We start from the raw sequence: 22,407 nt of genomic DNA, 5'->3' as shown, positions 1-22,407 counted from the left end.
CTAGAAATTCTTAAATTCAGTTTGAAAATGGTAACAAGAGTAGAAATACTGGGCAGAAGAGACAGGAAGATGCAAAAGCAGAAATAGAAACAGAAAAATGGCTCAATTCAAATTAAAAACATCCAAAATCCACTCTGGCTAAAATGCAAGCCCAGGATGGCACCTTGTGGAGTCCGGCCTCTAGTACATTGTTAAGCTACACTGGCCCTGAGCCTCCCCTTTCTCTACAGCTATCCGGGACCGATGACACATTCCTCTCACCTCAATGTTTCCACACTCCAGGGCCAAGCTGAAACGAGTTTTCTCATCTTTTACAAAATGCAGTGCCACTTCAGGATAACCCTTCTTCTGGAGATAAGCGATGATTGACTGGCCTACTAGTTTGGCGTTCCTCACCATGTGGAGAACCTAGACGTTCGGTTTGGTGGGCAGGAAACGAATTACTCATGAGGAAAAAGGAGCACTGCCCCCCCCCCCCACATGCTTGTTAGATTGCTTCATACCTCATCATACTTCCTGTTGATCAAGGCCAGTTTGAATTTGAACTCAGTGGGATCGATGGTGAGCACCCGAGGACGACACTCCCTGTCTAGGCAGTATACATTATTGCCCTTCACTCTTGTGACGTAGATGGGTAAATCCAGAGTTCGGATAATCCCATGGTCCCTAGGGATAGGGGATAAAAGGTACAAGTTTCAGAAAATCCAGCTTGTAAAAATGAACAAAGTAAAGACAGTATTTTCTCTTTACCCTTTCATCAAGTGCTACTTAAACACTGATACAGACAGGAAGTGTTTCAAAATGATTTTATTCTTTTCTATGACAGAACAGATGCTAAGAACTTTTTACTTTGCAGTTTGAGGAATTGAGCCTAGAGCCTTGGGCATTCTAGGAAAGCACACTACCAATGGACAGCCTCCCTTCAGAAACAGAAAAAACCATTATTATGTATGCATGCATGCATGCATGCATATGTAGTGAAGAGATGCATGCTGCAGTGATTTGTGGAAGTCAGAGGATAGCTCTGTGCAGTCAGTTTTCTCCTTTTACCATACAAGAGTTCTAGGGGTCAAACTCGGGTTGTCAGGCACACATTTTTTTTTTAACCTGCTGAGCTATCTCACTGGTCCCTCACCAGTCCTTTACAATTTTTTCCCTAAATTTTGAATTTTTAAAATTTTATGTGTGTGTTTGTACGTACATGTGTGTGTGGCGGGGGGGGGGGGGGGGGGGATAGAGAAAAACTCTCAGGACATGGTTCTCTCCTGCCACTTTGAGGAATCTGGGGATTGAACTCAGGCTGTCCAACCTTTGAGAAACTGTCTCTACCCACTGAGTCAATACAGACACACACACACACACACACACACAGAGTGAGAGAGACCTTTAGCACATACGCGCCCTGTCAGCTTTTTCATGAAGAAAGTTAACAGAGAACCGTAGTTATATCTTTTGAGTTAGCACAGTGATTGCTAGAAGCCACCGTCTCTCACTCGTTTCCTAGATAATTAACTTACCCAGTGGTGACAGCATATTTGATGTGGTTGCTTGTGGTATAGATAAACACCCCACTTTCATCCCAGGCCCCACTCTTGACACGAATGTTCTCATGAATGTTACACAGAGCATCCAGCTTGCGGTTACAGATCACAATGGCTGTAAGAGGCAAAGGGCATGAGTGCTCTGTTGACAGGGTGAGTGCAGTCAACTGGCAGGAGGAAATGGCCTCTAGACGCTGGATATGATGAAGCCTTACCATGCTTGGCCAGTAGTGCAACATGAGACATGTCTGCCGACCAGATAACATATTTCACCTTGGAAATTTTCACTGATGCCAGAGTTCTGGGATAGCAAGAGAAAGGTAATCAAGAATGGGCCTAATTCTCTTGTCTCAAGCTATGACTTATGCCTTTTCCATCTCTAATTAATGTAGAATGCAATTTCTCAATGTAACATCAAGGAAACACTGTCTACACTGTAGGTCAGTGAGCTAAAATGGTTTGGCTCACACTCTGCACTGCCCCTTCCTCATTCTCTGCTTCCCCAGTCCCTCCTATTCTTAGGCCTTTATCAATTTTTACCACTGGACTTATTAAGTTCTTTTTTCTTTTTTCTTTTCTTTTTTTTTTTTTTTTTTTTTTTGACTTATTAAGTTCTTTAAGAACAGAAACTGTGCTATTCGACTTTGTGTTCTTCTCATTCCAAGACCAGAACCCATTCCTTGTTCAGGTATGTACTAGAAAGATATCCGAACACACAGCCCTCGATACACAGCTGGAATGCGTGCACATAGTGATAGGTGGAAAGGGAAGAAGGATTACTGTCTTGGAGTCGAGTGTACAAGAAGCTGTGAGGCCATGGGGCAAGCTTAGAACAAAGACCCTATTAAAGATCCCACTCTCCCCCATTACAAGTCTGTCTGTCGGGGCATGTGTCACGTTACCGCTTCTGCTGGACGTCAAAGAGTGTGATGGAATCTGCATCCCGAAGCAGGAGGTTGCCTGTACCAGCATAGAAGATTTCATCACAGTTGGGTACCTGGATTTTCTTGGTGATTTCATTTTTCAGGTTTTTAATCAGAAGCTGAAATGAGTATGGGCGGAGTTACGAGAAGCAAATCAATAAGGTAACAGCTAAGGATGCCCCTCAGCAATTGCTCCTTTAGTAAGGAAGTTTTCCCCTGTCCAAGTCATTTGTACATCAGGTTGATTACCAAGACTCTCTCCAGGGCCTCTCAACATTTGTTTGTTTGTTTGTTTGTTTGTGTATGTACCTACACATGGGTCCCAGGTCATCTACTTTGGTGATAAGACATCTCACTGGTCTCTCACCTCTCTCCTTAAAAAGAGAGAGAGAGAGACAGAGAGAGAGGGAGAGAGGGAGAGGGGGAGAGAGAGACAGAGAGAGAGGGAGGGAGAGAGAGAGACAGAGACAGAGACAGAGAGTTGGAGAAATGGTTCAGCAGTTAACAGCACTGGCTGTTCTTCCAGAGGTCTGAGTTCAATTCCCAGCAACCACAAGGTGGCTCACAACCATCTGTAATGAGGTCAGATACCCTCTTCTGGTGTGTCTGAAGACTCATATACATTACATAAATAAATAAAATCTTAAAACAGGGGTTGGGGGTGGGGGGTAGAGAAATGGCTCAACAGCTGAGAGCGCTGGCTGTTCTTCCAGAAGACCCAGGTTTAAATCCCAGCACCCACATGACAGCTTACAACTGTCTATAACTCCAGCTACAGGGGATCCAATACCCTCACACAGATATACATGGAGAGAAAATACGAATGTACTTAAAATAAAAAGAAATCCTAAGAGGCTGGGCCTCATAGCACAGGTCTGTAATCTCAGCCACCTGGAAAGGATTATAAATTCAAGCCCTGTCTTGGGTGCAGAGTTCATTCCTAGTCTAGGCAGATCCTCACCAGTCTCAGTGAGACCCTCAAAATTACACAACAAATACAAAATTACACAAATGAACAAGTCAGAATGAAAGCTGGGGATATAGCTCAGTGGTACTCACTCCCCTTGCATGACCAAGGCCCCAAATTCAATCCCCTGTTCTTAAAGATAAGCAAACAACAAGCAAACAAACAGACAGTCACCTAAATCTGAGCTTCTCAATCAACTAGAAAGAAAACAGCCAAGGTTTAAACTTTCGCTGAGTATTTTATTGGAAGACCCTTTCTTATCGTGCATTGAGCCTAACACATTGTATTAATGTATGTATGCATGTACTTAAGTATGCATTTCTCCTCCCAGGTGCTGGGATTAAAGGTGTGTATCACCATCTGCCTCTCTAAATCTTTTACATTTTAAGTACCAATTAAGGGGAGTGGGACAAGGAGGAAAATCTCCCTTTCATTTCATCCATATACTGAAGATCTGATAGTTTTAGCTCCTCCAGGTTCAGAAGCTAGAGGCCCAGTAATACCAACTCTATCAAATCAATTTTCCCTCCCCAAGGGATTAGTCTATGACTAGGGTTGGAGGGAGACCCAGTACCCAAGGATCCCAACTGCTCTAGAGACTAAGGAGAAACTGCTCTTTATCATACAATATGGGTCACCATTATTGCACTCCCTAGATTGGTTTCTACTTACTGAATGCATTCGATCTAGGACAGCAAACCGATTCCGAGCAACCCAAACTGCTGTCAGGCCTGAGGATCGTTTCCCTTCAGGGGCTGAGGAGAACAAAACCAAAGTGTGGGAGCACATGGTGAGCCACTAGCAGGTGACAGAGTCAGGTGCCATGGAGCTGCCATTTTGGCTTTGCCAGTTCAGCTGCTTCCTAACTAATTCAGCCATAACCTCAGGCTATTGTCAGTGACTTTCCCCTATCTGTTCCCTCCAAACTCCAGCCCCCACCCCTGCCAAGCCTCTTATCTCTAGGCCAAGTGGCTGTATTTCAGCCAGCACCACATACTGGCAGAAATGCTGCCCATCTTGGGAGACAGCATACTCCATCAAGCTAACGAGCAGAGCCTTCCTAGCCAAGCTGAGGCACAGCAAGCAGCCTGTCAAAGTCTAAGACCTCCTATCTACACTGTTGGAGAAGTGACAGAACCCAACCCCAGGTCGCAGCTGCTCGGCTGCTTTTAACATGCTAATGGAGGCCTCCTGCTCAGGCAGGGTGGGACACAGCACTTCCAGCTAAATCTTGACAGGCTCAGTCCTGGGCAGCACAGCATCAAGCTGTTGCTCTGTGAATGTCAATTCACTACTATAGCCCTGAAGAGAGCTATAAAATGTTCCTCAGTTTGCAACTGATTAGAATTTTGAAATGGCTACTCTGCTCTCTGAGAAGCTTGTAAAGAGTATATTGAAACAGCCTTATCTGTTTTAGTAGTGGAAAACAGAACAGAGCATGCTGGCCAGTCCTGTTTTGTACTTTTCTGGTACCTGGAGTGCCAAAGAATTTACAAAACAAAATTTTACCACAACCCATACGACTCCAGCATCTGCTTTCTCCTCTCTGAAGCCCACCCCTAGACCACACCTTTGTAATTATTATCCCTCTCAAAAGATGGAGAACAGAAGTTCTAGTAACTGTTAACAGATATGGAAAAACAACAACAAAACCCAAGCTGAATTGGGCGGCATCAAACCACTGGTTTAGTTAGGAAGGTTTAACTGATTACTTTATGGGAGAGACTTTGCTTTATGGATCCCCAATATATACAGGCTTCCTGCTTCTCTCCTCATCTCACTCCAAGCACACTTAAAAGACTGAAATGAGTTCGCATAATGTGTAACTCCATTACCAAGTGGAACCATGAGTTCTAGGCTAATCTGGTTATACAGTGAGACCCTGTCTCATACTCATACATATCCTCTCCAAAAACCAAAATAAACAAAAGAGTATTACAATAATAATGACCTGTTGGCACTCACAAAAGAAACAGAACTAGCAAAATATTTTGCAGAACTTCGGAGGGTATACAATATCAAAATGTACTAGTAAAAGGGAGAGCCTGTGCCATAGACTTCAGACTGGGTAAGGCCTGCAAACTCACTGGAAGAACTGCACTGAAAAGAACATAAATGAGATTCCAACCCATCCACAGAATGTTCTGTCAGCAAGTTCTAATAGTAAGGACGTCAACAAGGGATGGTGGTGATGAAAGAGGCAGGCAGGGGTCTCAGCTGGATCCTGGGATCCCAGGTGGGTCATGGGGCTGTGAGCAGCCTCATCTTTTTGACAGCAAAAGGAAGCAAATCGGATCTGGATATAGATAGGAGAGTATAAATCCCCACTCCCAGGATGAGACACTGCAAGACTGGAGCCACATTTTTAAATAAATGAAACTACCAGGGTGAAAGTCATATCAGCTGACAATAATCTAGGGTAACATGCTGTGCTCAAAGGGAAAATGGAGAGTTTCTAATAACCAAATTATAAAATATATATATCTAGCTGGGGTAATAAAATGGAGGCAGAGCATGAATATTTCACACCACAATTGCCTCTGGTGCAACTGTCAGCAGCACCTGCCAACAGACAAGAGTGATGTAGCCATGGCCTGGGGATGGGATGTGCAAAACTTGAAAAGAAGTGATGCCGTAGTGGAGGGCTGGAAGCAACACAGCAGAGACAAACAGCACCTACCATCAGGATTCTGGGAGTCTGCATCTTTGGGGATGGTGTACAGATCATAGGTACTATTCTCTAGATTGCTTGCTCTCTGTAGGAGAAAAGGGGAAACATGTTTAGTGAGTGGTTTTTCCTGAGAGAAAAGACATTTCTCCTACTTGCGTTACCTGCACCCAGAGGGTATCTGAGTGATTCTCGTGTGTAAGAATTGCAGTGCCCTTAGCCAAACAACTGAGCACTGATGGTGCTGTTTTCTTTATCCTCTAAACATGCAAATATTATCTGAATAAAACCCAAGATTTCTCTCTGTTCCACAAATTAAAAAATGATGAATCTGATGTCTCATTTGACTACACTTGTCATGTCAAAGAAAAAAAAAACAGATATAAGAAGACAGTTAAGAAAATGGTCATAAGAATATGGTAGTGTTGGACACTAAAGGATTTCATATGGAAAGTTATCCAGGGGACAGTTTCTTCCAGCCACCTGGGTCCTAAAGTTAGAATGACATTTTTTCCCCCCAAACTGTGTGGCAGGAAATGGGGAGGGCTCTGATAGCTCTGAGGGTGACTTCACTGAGAAGAGCCAGCTTTTCAACACAGGTCTCCTGTGTTTACCCAAGCACAAGGGCAGAAGAGGCTCTTTTCTGCGCAACAAACAAGTGGCAACATTCCTTCTGGTCACCTCACAACCATAATATGTTATGACAACTGATGCTATCTTGTCTGAGCCTCCGAGTGTCTACTGTGTTAGCTCTTACAAAACGTCCAGTAATAGCTCTATCAGGAAAGGAGACAACTTGTTTAGCAGGTGCCCACATGTTTAATATTCAGTACTGGTGAAAAAGATTTTAAGAGGCCATTAGAGGGCAGTAAGACACTAACAAAACCTAAGGAGAGCTGCAGAGACCCCACAATCACTTACGGTGCAGAGCAGCACGGCGTTTTCTGCTGGATTGTATGACATATTGAACACTGGAAACTTAGAACCACTACATAAAGAGGAGGAAACAATAAGGGTAAGAAGAAAGAAGAGAATCTACCCCTTCAGTGCCTACATACTCAGGACATTTATGCTCATACCACTTCTGTACTGAGGAAATACAGATACTGTATTTTTTCTCTTTCCATTAAAACTTGACTACTTAATAGTTCAAACAGCAAAACATGGCAGAAGTTACAGTGTCATCAAAGGTAGCGAGTGGTGATGGTTCTGCCTGGTACAAACTGCTAGCCACAATTGCAGTGGACACCACAGAGTAGCATGGTATGATTTCTCTGGCTGTTTTCTATCCCTGGGACTGTTCACATAAACCCATCTTTCTGTAGCAGTGAAGCTAGTGGGTAGTTATCAACCCCGAATGCCAGTGTTTTCTACCATGAATGTTTCAAAATGCTGCAGCTGGCATTCCAAAGCTCCTCTGGCCAGGCATCGCAGAGGTTATCATAGCTTGAGTAAACGGTTCCGGAGACACAGTTCAGCTTTTTAGGGTTATGGTATTTTGCTGTCAAGGTGGAGTTATGATAAACTGTAACTCTTTTAAAAATCTTCATTATTTTCTTATTATTCTGTACTGTAGTCATTTAGGTCTATCACCCCTCTCTGCCACAAGGTTCCTCAAGGAATAAATGGCAAAGGCAAAAAGTTATATTACCAAATTAGGCTACTCTCTACCAGGAACTTCCTGTAATCTGCAAGAGATTTTGCAGGCATCAGTAGTAGAATATCTTCACCACAGGGTCACTAGCAGACCCAATAGGGGACCTCTCATTCTCCTCATAGACACCTCTGAATCTACCATAAAGGGATTTAAATTGAGGAGGTTTATTCAATGGGGAATCCGTATCTGATAGCTGGGGTTTTAAACCAAAAGGTTGGTTTAAAGAGCCCTGCTTGAGGACAAGGCATTATGACAACAGATGAAAGGGTTTGGAAAGGAGAGATAAGTCAGACTTGCCTCCGTAACTGCATCACAGCTACATCTTTGGAGCTATTGAAATCCAGCTGACGGAGGAATCGGTCCTTTACATAATGCAGCATATTGCCATGAACGGCATAGGCTGGACGCTCACGTTCCAGCTTAAATACAATCATCCCACCATCATGGCCTAGAGAACAGAGAAAGCAATCAGCAGTAGGCAAAAAGGATTGCTAGAAATAAGAGATACATAAGGATGATTATAGTCGCATGTTAAAAGGGTAAGGGGCATCTACTATGGCTTAGAGATGGCTTGTGCCCCAGGGTTCATGTGGAGAAGCTTGGTGTGATATTGAGCTGCAGGATCTTTAAGAGATGAAGCTTACTGAAATGTCAGTAGGCCATTAGAGGAGCACTCTGGGATAATGTCCTCTTAGGCTATGGGTCGGTAACCTGGGGAGAACGCTGATATACAAAGAGGATCCTGAATTCTCTCTGGATTGCCGCCTGGTCATACGGTCTCGGTCTCGGTCTCGGTCTCGGTCTCTCTCTCTGTCTCTCTCTCTTTCTCTCTGTTCTCTGTCTCTCTCTCTCTCTCTGTTCTCTGTCTCTCTCTGTTCTCTGTCTCTGTCTCTGTCTCTGTCTCTCTCTCTCTGTTTTCTCTCTCTCTCTCTCTCTGTTCTCTGTCTGTCTCTTGTCTCTCTCTCTCTCCCACTCCTTTCATGATGCTCCATGTCATATTGTGACTGAGCCAAAGGAACCCATACCAAAGGACAAATGGTTGAGACTGCTCCATCTTGGATTTTCAACCTCCAAAATGGTGAATAAAATATCCCCCCTTTCCAGATTTATTTGTTTTTATTTTATATCCATATGGGAGTGCCTGCATTCACGTTATGTGCCCACTGTGTATGCTTGGTGCCTGGGAAAGCCAAAGAGGGCATCAGATCCCCTGAACTGGAGTTGCAGGCAGCTGTAAGACACCATGTGGTGATAGGACAGAGCTTTAGTCCTCTGCTAGAGTAGCAAGTGCTCTTGACCACTGAGCCATCTCTCTGGCCCCTCCCCAACCCTCTCCCTAACCCCTTTAGGTTTTTCTGTGTAGCCCTAGCTGTCCTGGAAGTTGCTTTGTAGACCAGGCTGTCTTCAACCAGCCCCCACCACATGGCTCAAATCCCTTTTTTAAAAGTACACAGTATGAAGAATTTTGCTACAGCTATAGAAAACAGAATACAACAGCTAAATACATTCCTAAACTCACAGTTTTTAGAACTTTTCCAAATAGTTTTCTGTAGCTTGACTCTCTAGCCTTTTTTCTCCTTCTTCAACCCAGGACCTCATACAAACTAGGAATGCAACCTGTGACAGCAGTCTCCTTTTTCTCACTCACTTTCACTTTTCTGAATACTCTGACTATAAACCTGTAGGCCACCACTGTCGTCAACCTCCTTTTGTTTGACTTTTTATTCAAGGCATCTTCAAACATGTATCACTTCCTATACTTAACAGTTCACAGATCATCTCCCCTGAAGCTCCACCAAGTTAGGGAATATTTTATGCACTGCTCTGACACCAGCATCCAGAGCATGGGATGATAATTTATTATGTATTTGACAAGGGAATGAATTGAACTTGGCTTCTACTGTCTCACTCTAAGTACTCTAAATGTTCACTATTAGTCTCCTATAAGCGCCTAAAAGCACATCAAAGAGAGTGAGTTTAAGATTGAACAGGTCTTCGTAGTGATGAACACTAAGAGGACCATCTCCCAAAAGCAGGAGAGAGAAAAATGAGAAAAGCTTAGTTAGGTGACTCTGAAAATTCTGCTTCTCTTTGTTTGCCTAATACCACTTACCAGAGACAAGGCTATCAAAGAATCACTTTAAAACCTTACAAGGTTTCAACTAAATCCAAGGAGCGCTAAGAAGAAATGGTCTTTACCTGCTGCAAAGAGGTTAAGGTTGGGATGGGCAGCTAGGACCCAGAAGCGATCATGATCCCTACGGAAAGTCTGAACCCCAGTCCTAGGAAACAAAAAGACACACAGAGAAAACTGTTAGTTAAGAATCTTCAGTATAGCATACACAAGAAAAATGAATAGCAGGCCTGGAAGGTGACTTTACAAGTGCTTCAGAGACAGTCAATGGTGTGCGCGAAGCTATGGACCAGGATAAAGTCTACAAGAAACTCAGTGAGAAGGCTTCACGCTATCCCAGGACAGGGGCCCGCAAGTTTCTCCCTCATCATCTCCTCCTATACTTTTAGTTCACATTTCTACCTCTTTAGCTGAACAACCAAGAAAAGAAAAACATATTCAAATTTAGAGGAGAAAAAGAATACATGGAGATTTCTACCTAATAATGTTACTATTTTAGTCTCTAAGGGTATTTCTTATGTTGCTGTTTGCTTATTTACTTATTTTTTACAGTAGTGGGGAAAATGCATGACAGGCCTCATGCATGACAGGCATTAGGGCCTCATGCATGACAGGCAAGCACTTTTACCACTAAGCAATATACCCTTAAAACTTCCTAACACATGACTTGATTTTTCTTCATGCTGAAGAGAAAAAGAAATATTCTCAATTTTTCCTTTCCTTTTACAGATATTTGTATTATGTAAGAAGTGTGTGTGTGTGTGTGTGTGTGTGTGTGTGTGTGTCTACACATGTGTTGAAGACACAGGACAACTTTTTGGGAGATATCTTTCTTCTACTATAGATCAGGGATTAAAACAGGTTGTCAGGCTTGTGCGGAAAGTGATTTTTCCTTTTTTTTTTTTTTTTTTAATTTAATTTTTGAGACAGAGTCTCAGGTAACCAATGCTGGCCTCCAACTCACTATACAGCAGAAGATGACTCTGACCTGATCCTCCTGCCAACACCCTTGTGCTGACACTACAGGTATGTGCTGCTGTGATTTGCTTCTAATCTAATTTTCAAAGACAAAGAAAGGGTCCTTCTCTTAGGTTTGGTCACATTACATAAATAGTTCCCTTACCGCTTAGACATGTCCCAGACACGAATACTCTTGTCCTCAGAATTGCTGAGGATCAACTCTTGGCGAGGGTGAAAGACAGCACAAGACACATTGTTGTAATGGCCCCGGCAGGTGTCAACCTCCCATGCCTTTGATTCTGAAGAACAAAAGAAATTGTTATCACAATTCTCTATAATAACTCTGGGATCTATAAATCCAACATTCTTTCTTTAAAAGTAAAAAAAAAAAAAAAAGATTTTATTTGTGTTTTTAATTATGTGTGTATATCTCTATCTGTGTGTGGGTTTGTGTACCTGAGTGTAGAACCTGTGGAGTAAGAAGGCAGCCTTGGATCCCCTGGAGTTGAATAGATGGCTATGAGCTGCCTGACATAGGTGCTAGGAACCAAATTCAGCACTCTGTGGGTCCACTGAGCCATCTTTAGTCACAACTTTTTGAGGAGACAAGATTTTGCTATATGGTCAGTCTGGCCTTGTTCTTGTGATCCTCCTGCCTCAGCCATGCATGCTGACAGTGCATGGTTATACTGTCATGTACAGCTGTGATCCTCTTTTAATGAAGTGCTAAGTACTACTGCAAAATACTAAATTAATTTTCCCCAAATTGGTCAATGTCTTTCATGTAAATTTCTTCCTCTTTACTATTTTTTTTTTTTTTTTAGTTACTTGAACCTCCAAATCCTCTGTTTTTGAGGCAAGACAAGGTTTTGCTGTTGCTTAGGCTAGCTTTGAACTCCTAGGAACGAACAACTGTACTACCTCAGCCTCTTGAGTAGCCAGAGCTATCTCAGCTCCAAAATTCCTATTTTTCTGTTCATCTCTGTTCTTTTATTATGCATCCCTACTGACTGTAACGTCTGTACTAAGTAATTCTTTATGCTTCTATTCTATTTTGTCCTCATAGTCTATGTATTACTTGCTGACATTTGAGAACAAATATAAACTCTACAGCATTTGTCAAATGTTGCATGAATTTTTACTCTTGACTATGTTCATGTCTCTCAAAATCAAGATACTGCCATTGGGAGTAGGAAGGGGAGGAAGAGACAATGACCACTCACTCGGGAATAGCAGTAAATAATCAACTAAGGCATAAGGCAGAAAAATAAGTCAAAGTCCAGAAAACCTGGCTACTTTCCCTTGCTGGCCAGCAGTAAGGGAAACATCTTTCTTGGATATGGCAACATCACCAGTGCCTTACTCACCGTTCATACGCCAGATCTTCACTTGCCGGTCGTCTGCCCCAGATACAATAAGGGGCATAGTTGGGTGGAAGGCAGCCCAGTTTACTCCACGATCGTGACCCTGTTAAAAAGAGAGAAAAAGTGGGTCTTCTAAAACAGCTTTAAAAACAAAATTCAAAGAAAACTATGCTGGTGTTTGTGACAAAATTTGTTTTTTTCTGTGATATGGGCGATCAAACTCAGGGCCTTACTGGTGCTAAGCCCGTACTCTACCACTGATTTCCCAAGCCCTCTGAAATACTCTTCAAATGAAAAGATTTAAGGGACTGTGCCACTGTAAAGCTCATTTGTTGTTGTTTTATTTACATTTGATTTGTTTTGGTTTTTTTGTAACAAACATTTGTTTGGTTTTTGGCTTATTGTAAAGCTTTGAACATTAGAATAACCATGCCAACATGTCCAATATTATTCTCACGGGATGTTGGCAACATCTCCACCAGGAAATTCAGTTTTATTTATAGTTAGGTTTTTCTTTACTTTTTACTTGTCTATATATGTTATATTTTTACAAGTAATTGTAACATTTTAAGTATAAAGATTTATAAGTCAATGCCTAAATTCTTAAACTATGATCTGGAATCCCTAGGAAGAGTCCCAAGATCCCACTGGAAAGTCAGCACGTTCAAAGCTATTTTTCCAAATCCTACTAAGATTTTATTTGCCTTTATTGTTATTATCCATGACTACATAGTGGAGTTTTTCACAGGATACATTATAGGTGATGACACCATTTTTCTGACAGCTAATAAAATGTATGCTGACAAAGTCTATGTTTTAAAGGTTCTCAGGTTTAGGCTGGGGTGTCATCCAATGGTAGGGCATGTGCACAAAAAAACAAAACAAACAAACAAAAACCCCCCAAAAAACCAAGGAGTTGCAGAGATGGCTCATCTACTAGGAGTACTGACTGCTCTTACAAATGACCCAGGTTTTGTTCCAAGCGCCCAGATATGATTTACAACTGTGTAACTTCAGTCCCAAGGGATGTGGTGCCCTCTTATGGCCTCTGAAGGCACCAGACATTTACATGGTACACAGATACAAATGCAAGTAAAATACTCCTATACATAAAAATTAACTAATTAAACTTTTTAAGAAAGTTCAGGTATAACACACATAAATAAACTTTGAAATTCTTATGAAGATTTAAGAGTATAAAGACCAAAAAGTTTAAGGATGCTAACTTCATGATAGTCTCTATTCTATTTAAATGGTCATCCTTCATTTCTTTGACAGAATTATGGACATGGCAGTTTTGATTCAGAAGTTTTAAGGGTATTATGTATTCATAAAAACATTTGGGTTTTGAAGTTGGAGCCCAGCATTCACTGCATATAGCTGGACTTTGGGGAACTGTCTAATTTTTATAAATCTCATTTTTTTTTTTTTTTTTTTTTTAGTCTGTGAGATTAAACAGTCCACATTTCAGTGAGTAGTTTTATGGTTTAGACTTTAATTTTAGAAAACCTACTTTCTTTTCTTGGGCTTTTCTACTTTCCACCATGGACAAGTTTCTTATATATAATCAGTTCTTGGTATTTCTCATTGATTTTCTTTGGGGGATCCTCCTTCTACAAGGTCTAAGAATGGCTTTGCTTTGTGACAATAATGAAGCACATGTCCAGCTTTTTTCCTTTCTCCCTACTGGATTTACAGATTTATAACTCTCTCTGAGATGACATATAATCTTTCTTTCTTTCTTTCTTTCTTTGTTGGCTTACTTACAATTTTATTCCTCAAATCTCAGATGGTGCCTGACACTTAAATAATGTGGGCCAGTGAGATGGCTCAGTGGATAAAATGCTTGCACAAGATCAAATCCTGGGACCCACAAAATGACGGAGAGAACTGACTGCACAAAACTGTCCTCTTAGACTCTGCACATGTGCTGTGGCACACATGCCCACACACATCACATGCTCATATAGAGATGAAAATGAAATGAATAACATACTGAGATTTTCCCTAGAGGGTAGCACATACTCACCAACAGTGACAGAGATAAATACCTCTAGCACATGCTTCACCACTGCATCTGTAGTTCCAAACAGATCAACCCCAGTTATTCCTCTCACATCAGACTCCACCGCACCAGGAGACAAGTTTTTTTTCCTTAGACCTTTGGAGGGTTAAGGAGTGGGATGAAAGATGCAAATATAATGTTATCAGTAAGAGCACAGTAGCAGAATAGAGAAAGGTACACTGAAAGACTCGGATAAAATGAAATGGGAAAACACAATTAGAGGGAAGAGAGAAGAAATCCTCACAAGCCCCTTCACTAGCTCCTTCCCTAACACTTAGACGATTCCTTATTGGGAGCCAACCCAAATTCTGACACAACTAAGTTCATAAAATCTCACCTCCAAGAGCTGTCTATTAGTAACACTTTCCATTCCTTAATATTCCCAAAATGTGACCTCAAATGGTAATCATTCAATGTCCATATTCAGGTTCGTAAAATCAATACCTTTTCCCATCACGTTTTTATTTTTACTTTAAAAACTTTAAAGTATTTTATTATTCAATGTGTATGGATGTTTGTCTGCATGTATATCTGTATAACACAGGCATGCCTGGTGCCTGTAGAACTCAGAGGAGAGCTACAGAGCCCCTGGAGTTACAGGTAGTTGTAAGCTGCCAAAAAGGTGCTGGGAACTGAACCCAGATCCTCCAGAAGAGTGGTCGGTGCTCTTAACTGCTGAGCCATTCCTCTAATCCTCAAAACAATGTAAAGAAATGCTCTTGGGGAAGATCACACTTCAGTATCTTCCAAGCTGGAAGCAATATACAAGAAAGTTCCAGATGCACTGCTGAAATAGACACAACAAACACAACAGCTGTCTAGTTTAGAAGAACTATTACAAATACTATGAGAAGATATGGCAATAAGGACTAGCAAAGGGTACTCACACTTCCTACTTACCTCCTGAAAAGGATATCAAATAATTAAAACTGTCATGAGTTTTCATGCTCTTACATAAAAGGCTGATTATAGATATGAACATATGTATTTTTCCATTAAAACCTATAGAGGCTATTTTTCACTGGGAGGAATTATTAGCCAATCATTTTTTAAATGATAGGAAAAAAAGGATACCAGGATACGTGTCTTATCTGTGGACAACCCATGCTTATGATCCATCTACACATCTTTAAAGCCTGACCACTTGAGTTAATTTCTGCACTTAGGAGGCAGAAGCAGGAGTGCTGCTTTAGGTTGAGCCTGGCCTACAGAGAAAAGCCCTATTCCAAAAAGCAGGGAGGGGCAGGGGAAAGCTGCCTAATTGTGTTAAAACCAGAACCAAAATTATAGTACAAGTATCAGTATCATCAGATTTGATTCTGATAACAAACCTTAAAGATAGGTAATAATCATATCTAATTACATTAAATTACACAAAACAAAATTAAGACTAAATTCCTACCTTGTAAAATATTTGGGAGAGAAAATGGTAAGATAAAGTTACCTAATATTTATTGAATCTTTTTTAAAAGACAGTATTTTAAAGCAAAGACTAAATAAAACATACCATTGAAAATAAATCCTAAGAAGCTTCACACTAAAATGTGTAGAGAAAGAAAAGAAGTTCAAATGACTGATCTTCCTGCCCTTGCTGTAAACTGTTTGGTACTTCTGCTAGGGTAGTGCCTAATTCCAGCACTGCACGAACAGTTTTAATTATTTTATGCCCATTCAAGAGATGCCTTAGCCATAGGCATAGAGACATAAACCAGATGACAAAAAAGGAAGCTTTTTCCTCGAGCTTCATAAATACATGATCACAAGGATGCCTTCCATTTGTCCCTTTAATAGGATCTGTCAATTTTTTCTATTGAGTGAAGTATATAAAACAGGTTCAAAAAGACATAAAACCAGACAGCTGTGAAGAACTTCACCTCTAATGGGCTTCAACAAACACATGAAAAAGAAAGGCTGTATGACAGAATTGAAGCCTTTGTTGCACTTGCCTGCAATGATCCAGGAAAAAGGGAAGGGCGAAACAGATGAACAGTGACAGGCAGTGAAAAGATACTTAGAGATGAAGTGTTTGAGCCTTCGACAAGGCACTCACTGGGACTGAGCGACAGATGGAAAATTTCTACAGCAGCTACCCAAATCCAGAGGGAGAAGAGCGCACTCTCAGAATGGACCAGTTACGTATGCCTCCCAGTGGGGACTAGGGAAGCAGTCGAGAGGGATGAGGAAAGGATTTGGCAGCATATTAATGTATTTTAGTGGATATTTAAAAGAGTGAACCTGAATTACATGGGCTTGACATGCAAAGGTGTAAGCATATTAAAAGAATGTAACTGACAGTTTACTTGGAAGCATAAGCTAAAACAGTAACCCACCTTCCACGGTTAGTTTTTAAAACGCTTCCCCTTTAAACAGATGACTTTAGCCAGGCTAACAGAATATTCAAGTTGCAGTGAGCTCAGGAGTCCAAATCCACAAGGGAGAGCTGTTAAGGGATTGCTCTGCCTTAAAGAGGTCTCTCTACTTTCTCTTGGTGTTACACACTAGCTCAGAGTGTTCTTTTCAAAAGAGAGAGCCAAAATTATCAGAATTTCACCAGCCCCCTAAATTTGGGAGTACTCATTCTCTTATTTAAAATGTACTTTTGTCTTGAAAATGTTAATGTCAGTACCTAAAAGACTAGAAAGCTGGTTTCTCTTCCTGTGTTCAGACTCATCAGAAATAAAGCAAAGTGGAATCCTGAAGAGTATGCTAATTTTGAGGAAAGGACAATGTAAGTATAAAAGTCTAACCCAAAAGCACTTCCACTTGTTTAAATACCAAAGCATCTCCTTCCACCCTGGTTAAAGAATTTAAAGTCAACTGAGTCAGCAGAGAAATAGTAAAGAACATTCACATTAGTATAGCAGGTTAGCACAACGTTCTCACTGTAACATCTACAATTTAGAGCAGTTGCAATACCACATAGTAATCCATGCAATTCACACATTCAAGAGCAACACAAACCCCACTAAGGTCATACTCTCCCACATGCCTCTAATCTAAGCCCCTTAATTTTGATGTAAACATGTTTTCTTCTTGCAAATGGTAACAAAGGGTACTTCTTGCCTTGGGCATTTCATGGTCACAAATGAGAACCTGGGCACCTTACTTGCCCAAATTGCTTTCTTATTTTAATTAACAGGTTTTTAAAAAATGTTATTTCTCAAATCACTTAAGCTAGACCACAGGAACATGCTGTGCTGGTAGCAGGTGGCACAAGCAGTAACTTTAAAGTAGAGCAGAACAGGGCCTTCTCAAGCCAGTGTTCTGGGGATGAACCCCTGGAACCTAAAACAGCAGTTTAGGCATAAAATTAACCCATGTTCTAGGATGGAATTAGCCGTATACCATTCCCAGAACTGAAAAAAGTCACACAAGGTACTTCCTATGAACTTTTTCACAGAACTCAGACTATTCTACATAACTGTCCCTGATCAGTGGGACAGCAGGAGTGGGAACCAACCTCATTAGGGGTGTGTCTCCTGAGACAGAGAGGATGTCTTGAATGTGTGCATGGTGAAACTCTATGGAAAGCCACAGCTAGGTTATAGACAGAGTGAATGCTAAGCTCCCCAGTACTGGCAGTGAGGAGAGGGCACAAGCTCATGGTGCCTGTACCATGCTCTTCCTGTTGGCATGGCTGGTCACATCTGGGTGTACTTCAAATAGCCTAGTCGGTCTGACAGAAAACTGCAATGGCAAAGCCCTAGAGGATGAACACCTTATCTCCAAAACAATCTTGTTTACAGCACTGTCTTGTGAGTCAAAGCTTTTAGAAACTGCAGAGACAGCGTGGTACAGTGCTTCCATTCTCCAACTGCCCTGCCCTCCTCTCCCTCTTGTTCGCTTGTTTATTTCTACAATACATAAATTGTAATTGCTATTACCACATCCCAAATACTGTATTCAGGAATTCAATTTTTTACTTGCTGTTCACTAATGGTTTATAAAAACAGCAAATACTAAACTGCCATAGCCCAGCAGTAACAGGGAAGTTGGGTAGTTATCCACCTCAGCAGTCCAACGGTGAAAGTAAATGCCTTCATTTCCACAGAGAAGCAGTAAGGGCCTAGAAGGGCCTTCCGGTTTTGGAAAGAAACACTGATTTGTATTTATCACCACTGACTTTCCAGAGAACTCAATCTCTAAGAATTTCTGAAGTGGCAAATAAAGATAACTCAGTGAGTGACTTTTTAAAATGTAATTGGGTAGAGAAGCACAGCATTTAGAGTCTCAGCCTAGTCCCTATCCCAGCACAAAGTGCCTCCTCATGCCACAGATCTTTCTCAGTATTTAAATTCTCTCTGTAGCAATATTTTAGATCTTTGTATGACACTCAAATTTCAACCCTTATCTCAAAACCACTGTGTAAATTATGACAGAAGAATGAGCCTAATTATCCAAAGTCTATAGAGTCTTAGAAAGCTAATTAAAAAGTTTTCTGGATAGAAAAAGCTGCAACTCCTTCCCCCTGAATGTTTCTTACTATAGGAAAAAAATCTAATAGGTAGACTTTTCCATTTACAAATAGGCAACAGGGTTCATGAATCCTCTTTACCTGCAAAGTCTCAATTTTTATTTTTGTAAAAATATGTGAATGGGATAAATTTTGTAAAATATTTGAATGGAAAGCTTGGCTCTTAACCAAATAACTCAGATGTACATCTTTTAATGAAAATCTGAGGTAACTAAAGAAGTTAAATCAAATTAACTTCCTAGAGTAAGCCACTTTCACAGAAAATATTCTAACATGAAGAATTTTCAAAGCAGATTCATTATCTTCAAAAATAAAGATGATATTATATAGGAATAGAATATTCTAATTTTTGTTGTTCTAAGTCAAATGCCCTTGCTATTTTAAGCAATTGCAGTTTTGCGCCAGACATGACTAGATTGTCCCCTGAACTTGGGCAGCTCACCAGAAATATCCCAAACTCGGACAGTCTGGTCCAGGCTAGCTGATACCACCAGGTCTTCAGAGGGGTGGAATTGAGCACACATTACATAATGGTTGTGCCCTGTTAACACACTGCAAAGGAAAAAAAAAGAAGAAACATTAAACGAAAGGCAGAAATCAGTAGCTCCTCTAAGCTAAATAAATACCTTTCTTCATATTCAATAAATGCTTATCTAATTGTATTTTTTGTGTAGCCAAGGTAAGTCATCCTAACAACTTTGAACTAATAATAAGCAATGGCACCTGTGCTAATAGCTTCTTTTAAAAACAGGTATTTCTTTTTTTTCCAGGCAGTGCTGGCACACACCTTTAATCTCAGAACTCAGGAGGCAGAAGCACAAGGATCTCTGAGTTCAAGGCCAGCCTGGTCTACAGAGAGAGCTCCAGGACAGCCAGGGCTACACAGAGAAACCCTGTCTTAAAAACAAAAGGTGTTTTTTATTAGTATTATTTTCTTCTTACCGGAGCAGCAGCAGTGGGTACCATGTTCGACCCTTCCACCTTTGCATGGAACAAGCTCAGGCAGCCAGGCTTGCATGGCACCTTTATCCGCTGCACCATCTTTGCCTGCTCTGATAATTCTCTTTCTGACACTAGTTGTTTAATATATATCATTCATTTCATGGAATTGAGATTATACAATTCTCTCAGATTAAAGATATAAAAATATGAAAATAAATGCAATTTTAGTAATTCTTATAGGAAATATACTTTATAGAATTTAGTAGGATACCTCTAAAGGCTCTAGAGAACCAGTTCAAACACGAAGAGTCATTCTCCAGATCCCAACTCAAGTTGTATAGGAATAGAACTGAAAAGTAGCTAAACATCCTATTCTAAAAGCCTAGTTACATGCCTTTCTTCTGGTTAAGATACTACAAAATCCAGATTGATATTATTATATTGAAAAGAATCCTAAAATATGATCAGCAGTCAATCAGCAGACATGGCCCATCTGGGAAGGAAGATGACTGATCTGAAAAGCAGCTGACTATAAAAATGTAGGAAGAATTAAACCCTCTTTTGAGGCTACTGTCTCTTGGTTTACCAGACACAGGTTCTAGACTGCCAGTTCCACACCCGAATGGTCTGATCATCTGAGGCGCTCAAAATCCAAGGATATTCCTGAAAGACATTTCAGACAAGGTTCTAAACAATCTTGTGCTGTTAGGCCAGAGCCTTTGTGCATGCTTGACACGTGTTCTATCATTCCCAGGCCTTGGTTTTTCAGACAGGGTCTCCTTATGTAGTTCAGGCTAGCCTTGAAACTATGTGGTCACAAGTGCTGAGGGTGCTAGGACTTTAAAAATGTATACGACTATGCCCAGGTGGATAGCAACTTACTCTAGGCAATGTTCTTCAGCAAGTCTTTTATGATAATAACAAATGAGTACTTATTATTAAATGTTTTACTCATAATTTTTACAATCATCTTTATCCTATGCTAAGATTTTTATATTTAAAAAAACAAACACATCCCAGCCAGGTGTGGTGGCACACATCTTTAATACCAGTGCCTGGGAGGCAGAGGCAGGTGGATCTCTCTGATTTGAGGCCACTCTTTGAGTATGGTATACACAGTGAGTTCCAGGACAGCTAGAGCTACAAAGTAAGTATTGCAGGATATTAGATCACACTGTGAACACCAATATTATGTTGTTTACTGGAAAAATCTGTTTTTAGTTCTGGTGTGGGTCAGCCTTAGCACGCACCTTTAATCCCTCTGGCTGGAATACACACACACCCTTAGTGTACACCTTTAATCCCAAACAATGAAAGTAAAGTTAGTTTGTAGAAAGAAGCCCCATGTTTGAAAGTGATGTCTAATTGAGTGGCAGACAAAGTGACAAATCAGAGAAAGATTTGACATGTCCAACTCTCACAAGAAGAGAAAGGAAAAGGAAGCTACTTCAGAGGCAGTGCAAAGAAATAAGGAGGCAGGTTTACTGGGTCAGTTATAGAGACAGGTTGCAGAAAGAACAGGCTAGACACAGGTGAAGACAGATTAGGACAGATTGCCAAAGTTAATATGAGGCCAAGCAGAGCAATTCAGGAGAGGCCCAGAGAAGCCAGATTGAATCAGTCAGCTTGGAGAGGCATTTGAGTCAGAACAGCTGAGTTGAACCAGCCAGCTAGAAATCAGAAAGAATCAGGAAAGGTGAGCTTATTCAGCAGTAAGTCTCAGAGGCTGAAAACAATGCTAGACCTAGAGAAGATTAAACAGAGGCTAGAAACTTCCAGGACTAGGCCTAGGTTAACAGACTGAGGCAGTTAAGTCTTAGAGACAATTACAACAGGAGAATAAAAGATAAATGTACAATTGAGACTATATTTCAAAAACAAAACAACAGAACCCATGTCCCTTATCCCCACCCAACAGTTGGACATATTTTAAATTAAGGAAACAAGTAAACTCAATCAGTAAATACTTGTTTCATTGAAAAGAACTGACTAGATAAGAGGCTACGAGTCTCTCTAATTCATTCTCGATTCTGCCATATGAAATCAGACAAATGGCAAGACATGGTGGCTCTCATCGTTAACCCCAACACTCGGGAGACAAGCCAGTAGATCCCTATGACTTTGAGGCCAACCTGGTCTACATAGTGAATTCCAAGCCAGATATGACTACATAGTAAGACCCTGTCTCAAAGGAGAGAGAGAAAAATGAGAGAGAGAGAGAGAGAGAGAGAGAGAGAACGAACTTGATAGATTAAAGAAGGTGATGAGTCTGAGACTGGCTAAGGGAACAGTCTCTACCAGATTCCCAAAATCCTTAGACAGAGGTACTTGATCGTTAATACTTCAAAATGTTTATAAGATCATTCAAATGGTGTCTTAATTTGACCTTCTGGGCATATCTACTGCTTAATAACAATACCACACATGGGATTAGCCTACAAACTTTCATTTGACAGATTAGTAAACAAAATAGAGTCTCTACATTTCTCTATATAAAAGCAATGACTTCCTCTTAGAGCCCACTGGATCCAATTAAACTGAATATAACATAGTTTGTCTGGCTCTGTCTCCCCAACACTAAGATTAGAACTGCGTGCCACCAGGCTTAGCTTTGGGGATTGAACTGCTATCTTTATGCCTGTGTGGAAGCACATACCAACTGAACTCCTCCCCTCAGCCCTAAAGCATGGGCTCTTGAGGATAAGGAGACCA

General features: G+C 40.9%; 1 protein-coding gene across 2 annotated transcripts in view; it reads right to left on the bottom strand.

Moving 5' to 3' along the window:
• Positions 1-22,407, bottom strand: part of Copa (coat protein complex I subunit alpha) — a 40,030-nt gene that overhangs the window by 8,409 nt on the left and 9,214 nt on the right. Inside the window, exons 5-19 of one of the 2 annotated variants that reach the window (XM_034520110.2) lie at positions 20,282-20,358; positions 19,196-19,305; positions 14,266-14,375; positions 12,218-12,317; positions 11,014-11,149; positions 9,956-10,038; positions 8,054-8,204; positions 7,021-7,087; positions 6,112-6,187; positions 4,104-4,186; positions 2,444-2,583; positions 1,757-1,842; positions 1,518-1,656; positions 504-666; positions 262-408 (exon numbers count right to left, since the gene is read on the bottom strand). In XM_034520110.2, the coding sequence (XP_034376001.1) occupies positions 262-408; positions 504-666; positions 1,518-1,656; positions 1,757-1,842; positions 2,444-2,583; positions 4,104-4,186; positions 6,112-6,187; positions 7,021-7,087; positions 8,054-8,204; positions 9,956-10,038; positions 11,014-11,149; positions 12,218-12,317; positions 14,266-14,375; positions 19,196-19,305; positions 20,282-20,358 (1,668 nt within the window). Of the gene's footprint in view, positions 1-261; positions 409-503; positions 667-1,517; positions 1,657-1,756; positions 1,843-2,443; positions 2,584-4,103; positions 4,187-6,111; positions 6,188-7,020; positions 7,088-8,053; positions 8,205-9,955; positions 10,039-11,013; positions 11,150-12,217; positions 12,318-14,265; positions 14,376-16,225; positions 17,714-19,195; positions 19,306-20,281; positions 20,359-22,407 lie in introns of those variants that run through there. The other variant, XM_076914490.1, reaches the window with a different exon arrangement.

Source organism: Arvicanthis niloticus, chromosome 16 (assembly GCF_011762505.2).
Source record: "Arvicanthis niloticus isolate mArvNil1 chromosome 16, mArvNil1.pat.X, whole genome shotgun sequence".
Classification (NCBI taxonomy): Eukaryota; Metazoa; Chordata; class Mammalia; order Rodentia; family Muridae; genus Arvicanthis; species Arvicanthis niloticus.
Note: the sequence above shows the minus strand (reverse complement) of the source record. Positions and strands in the feature narration are given on the sequence as shown.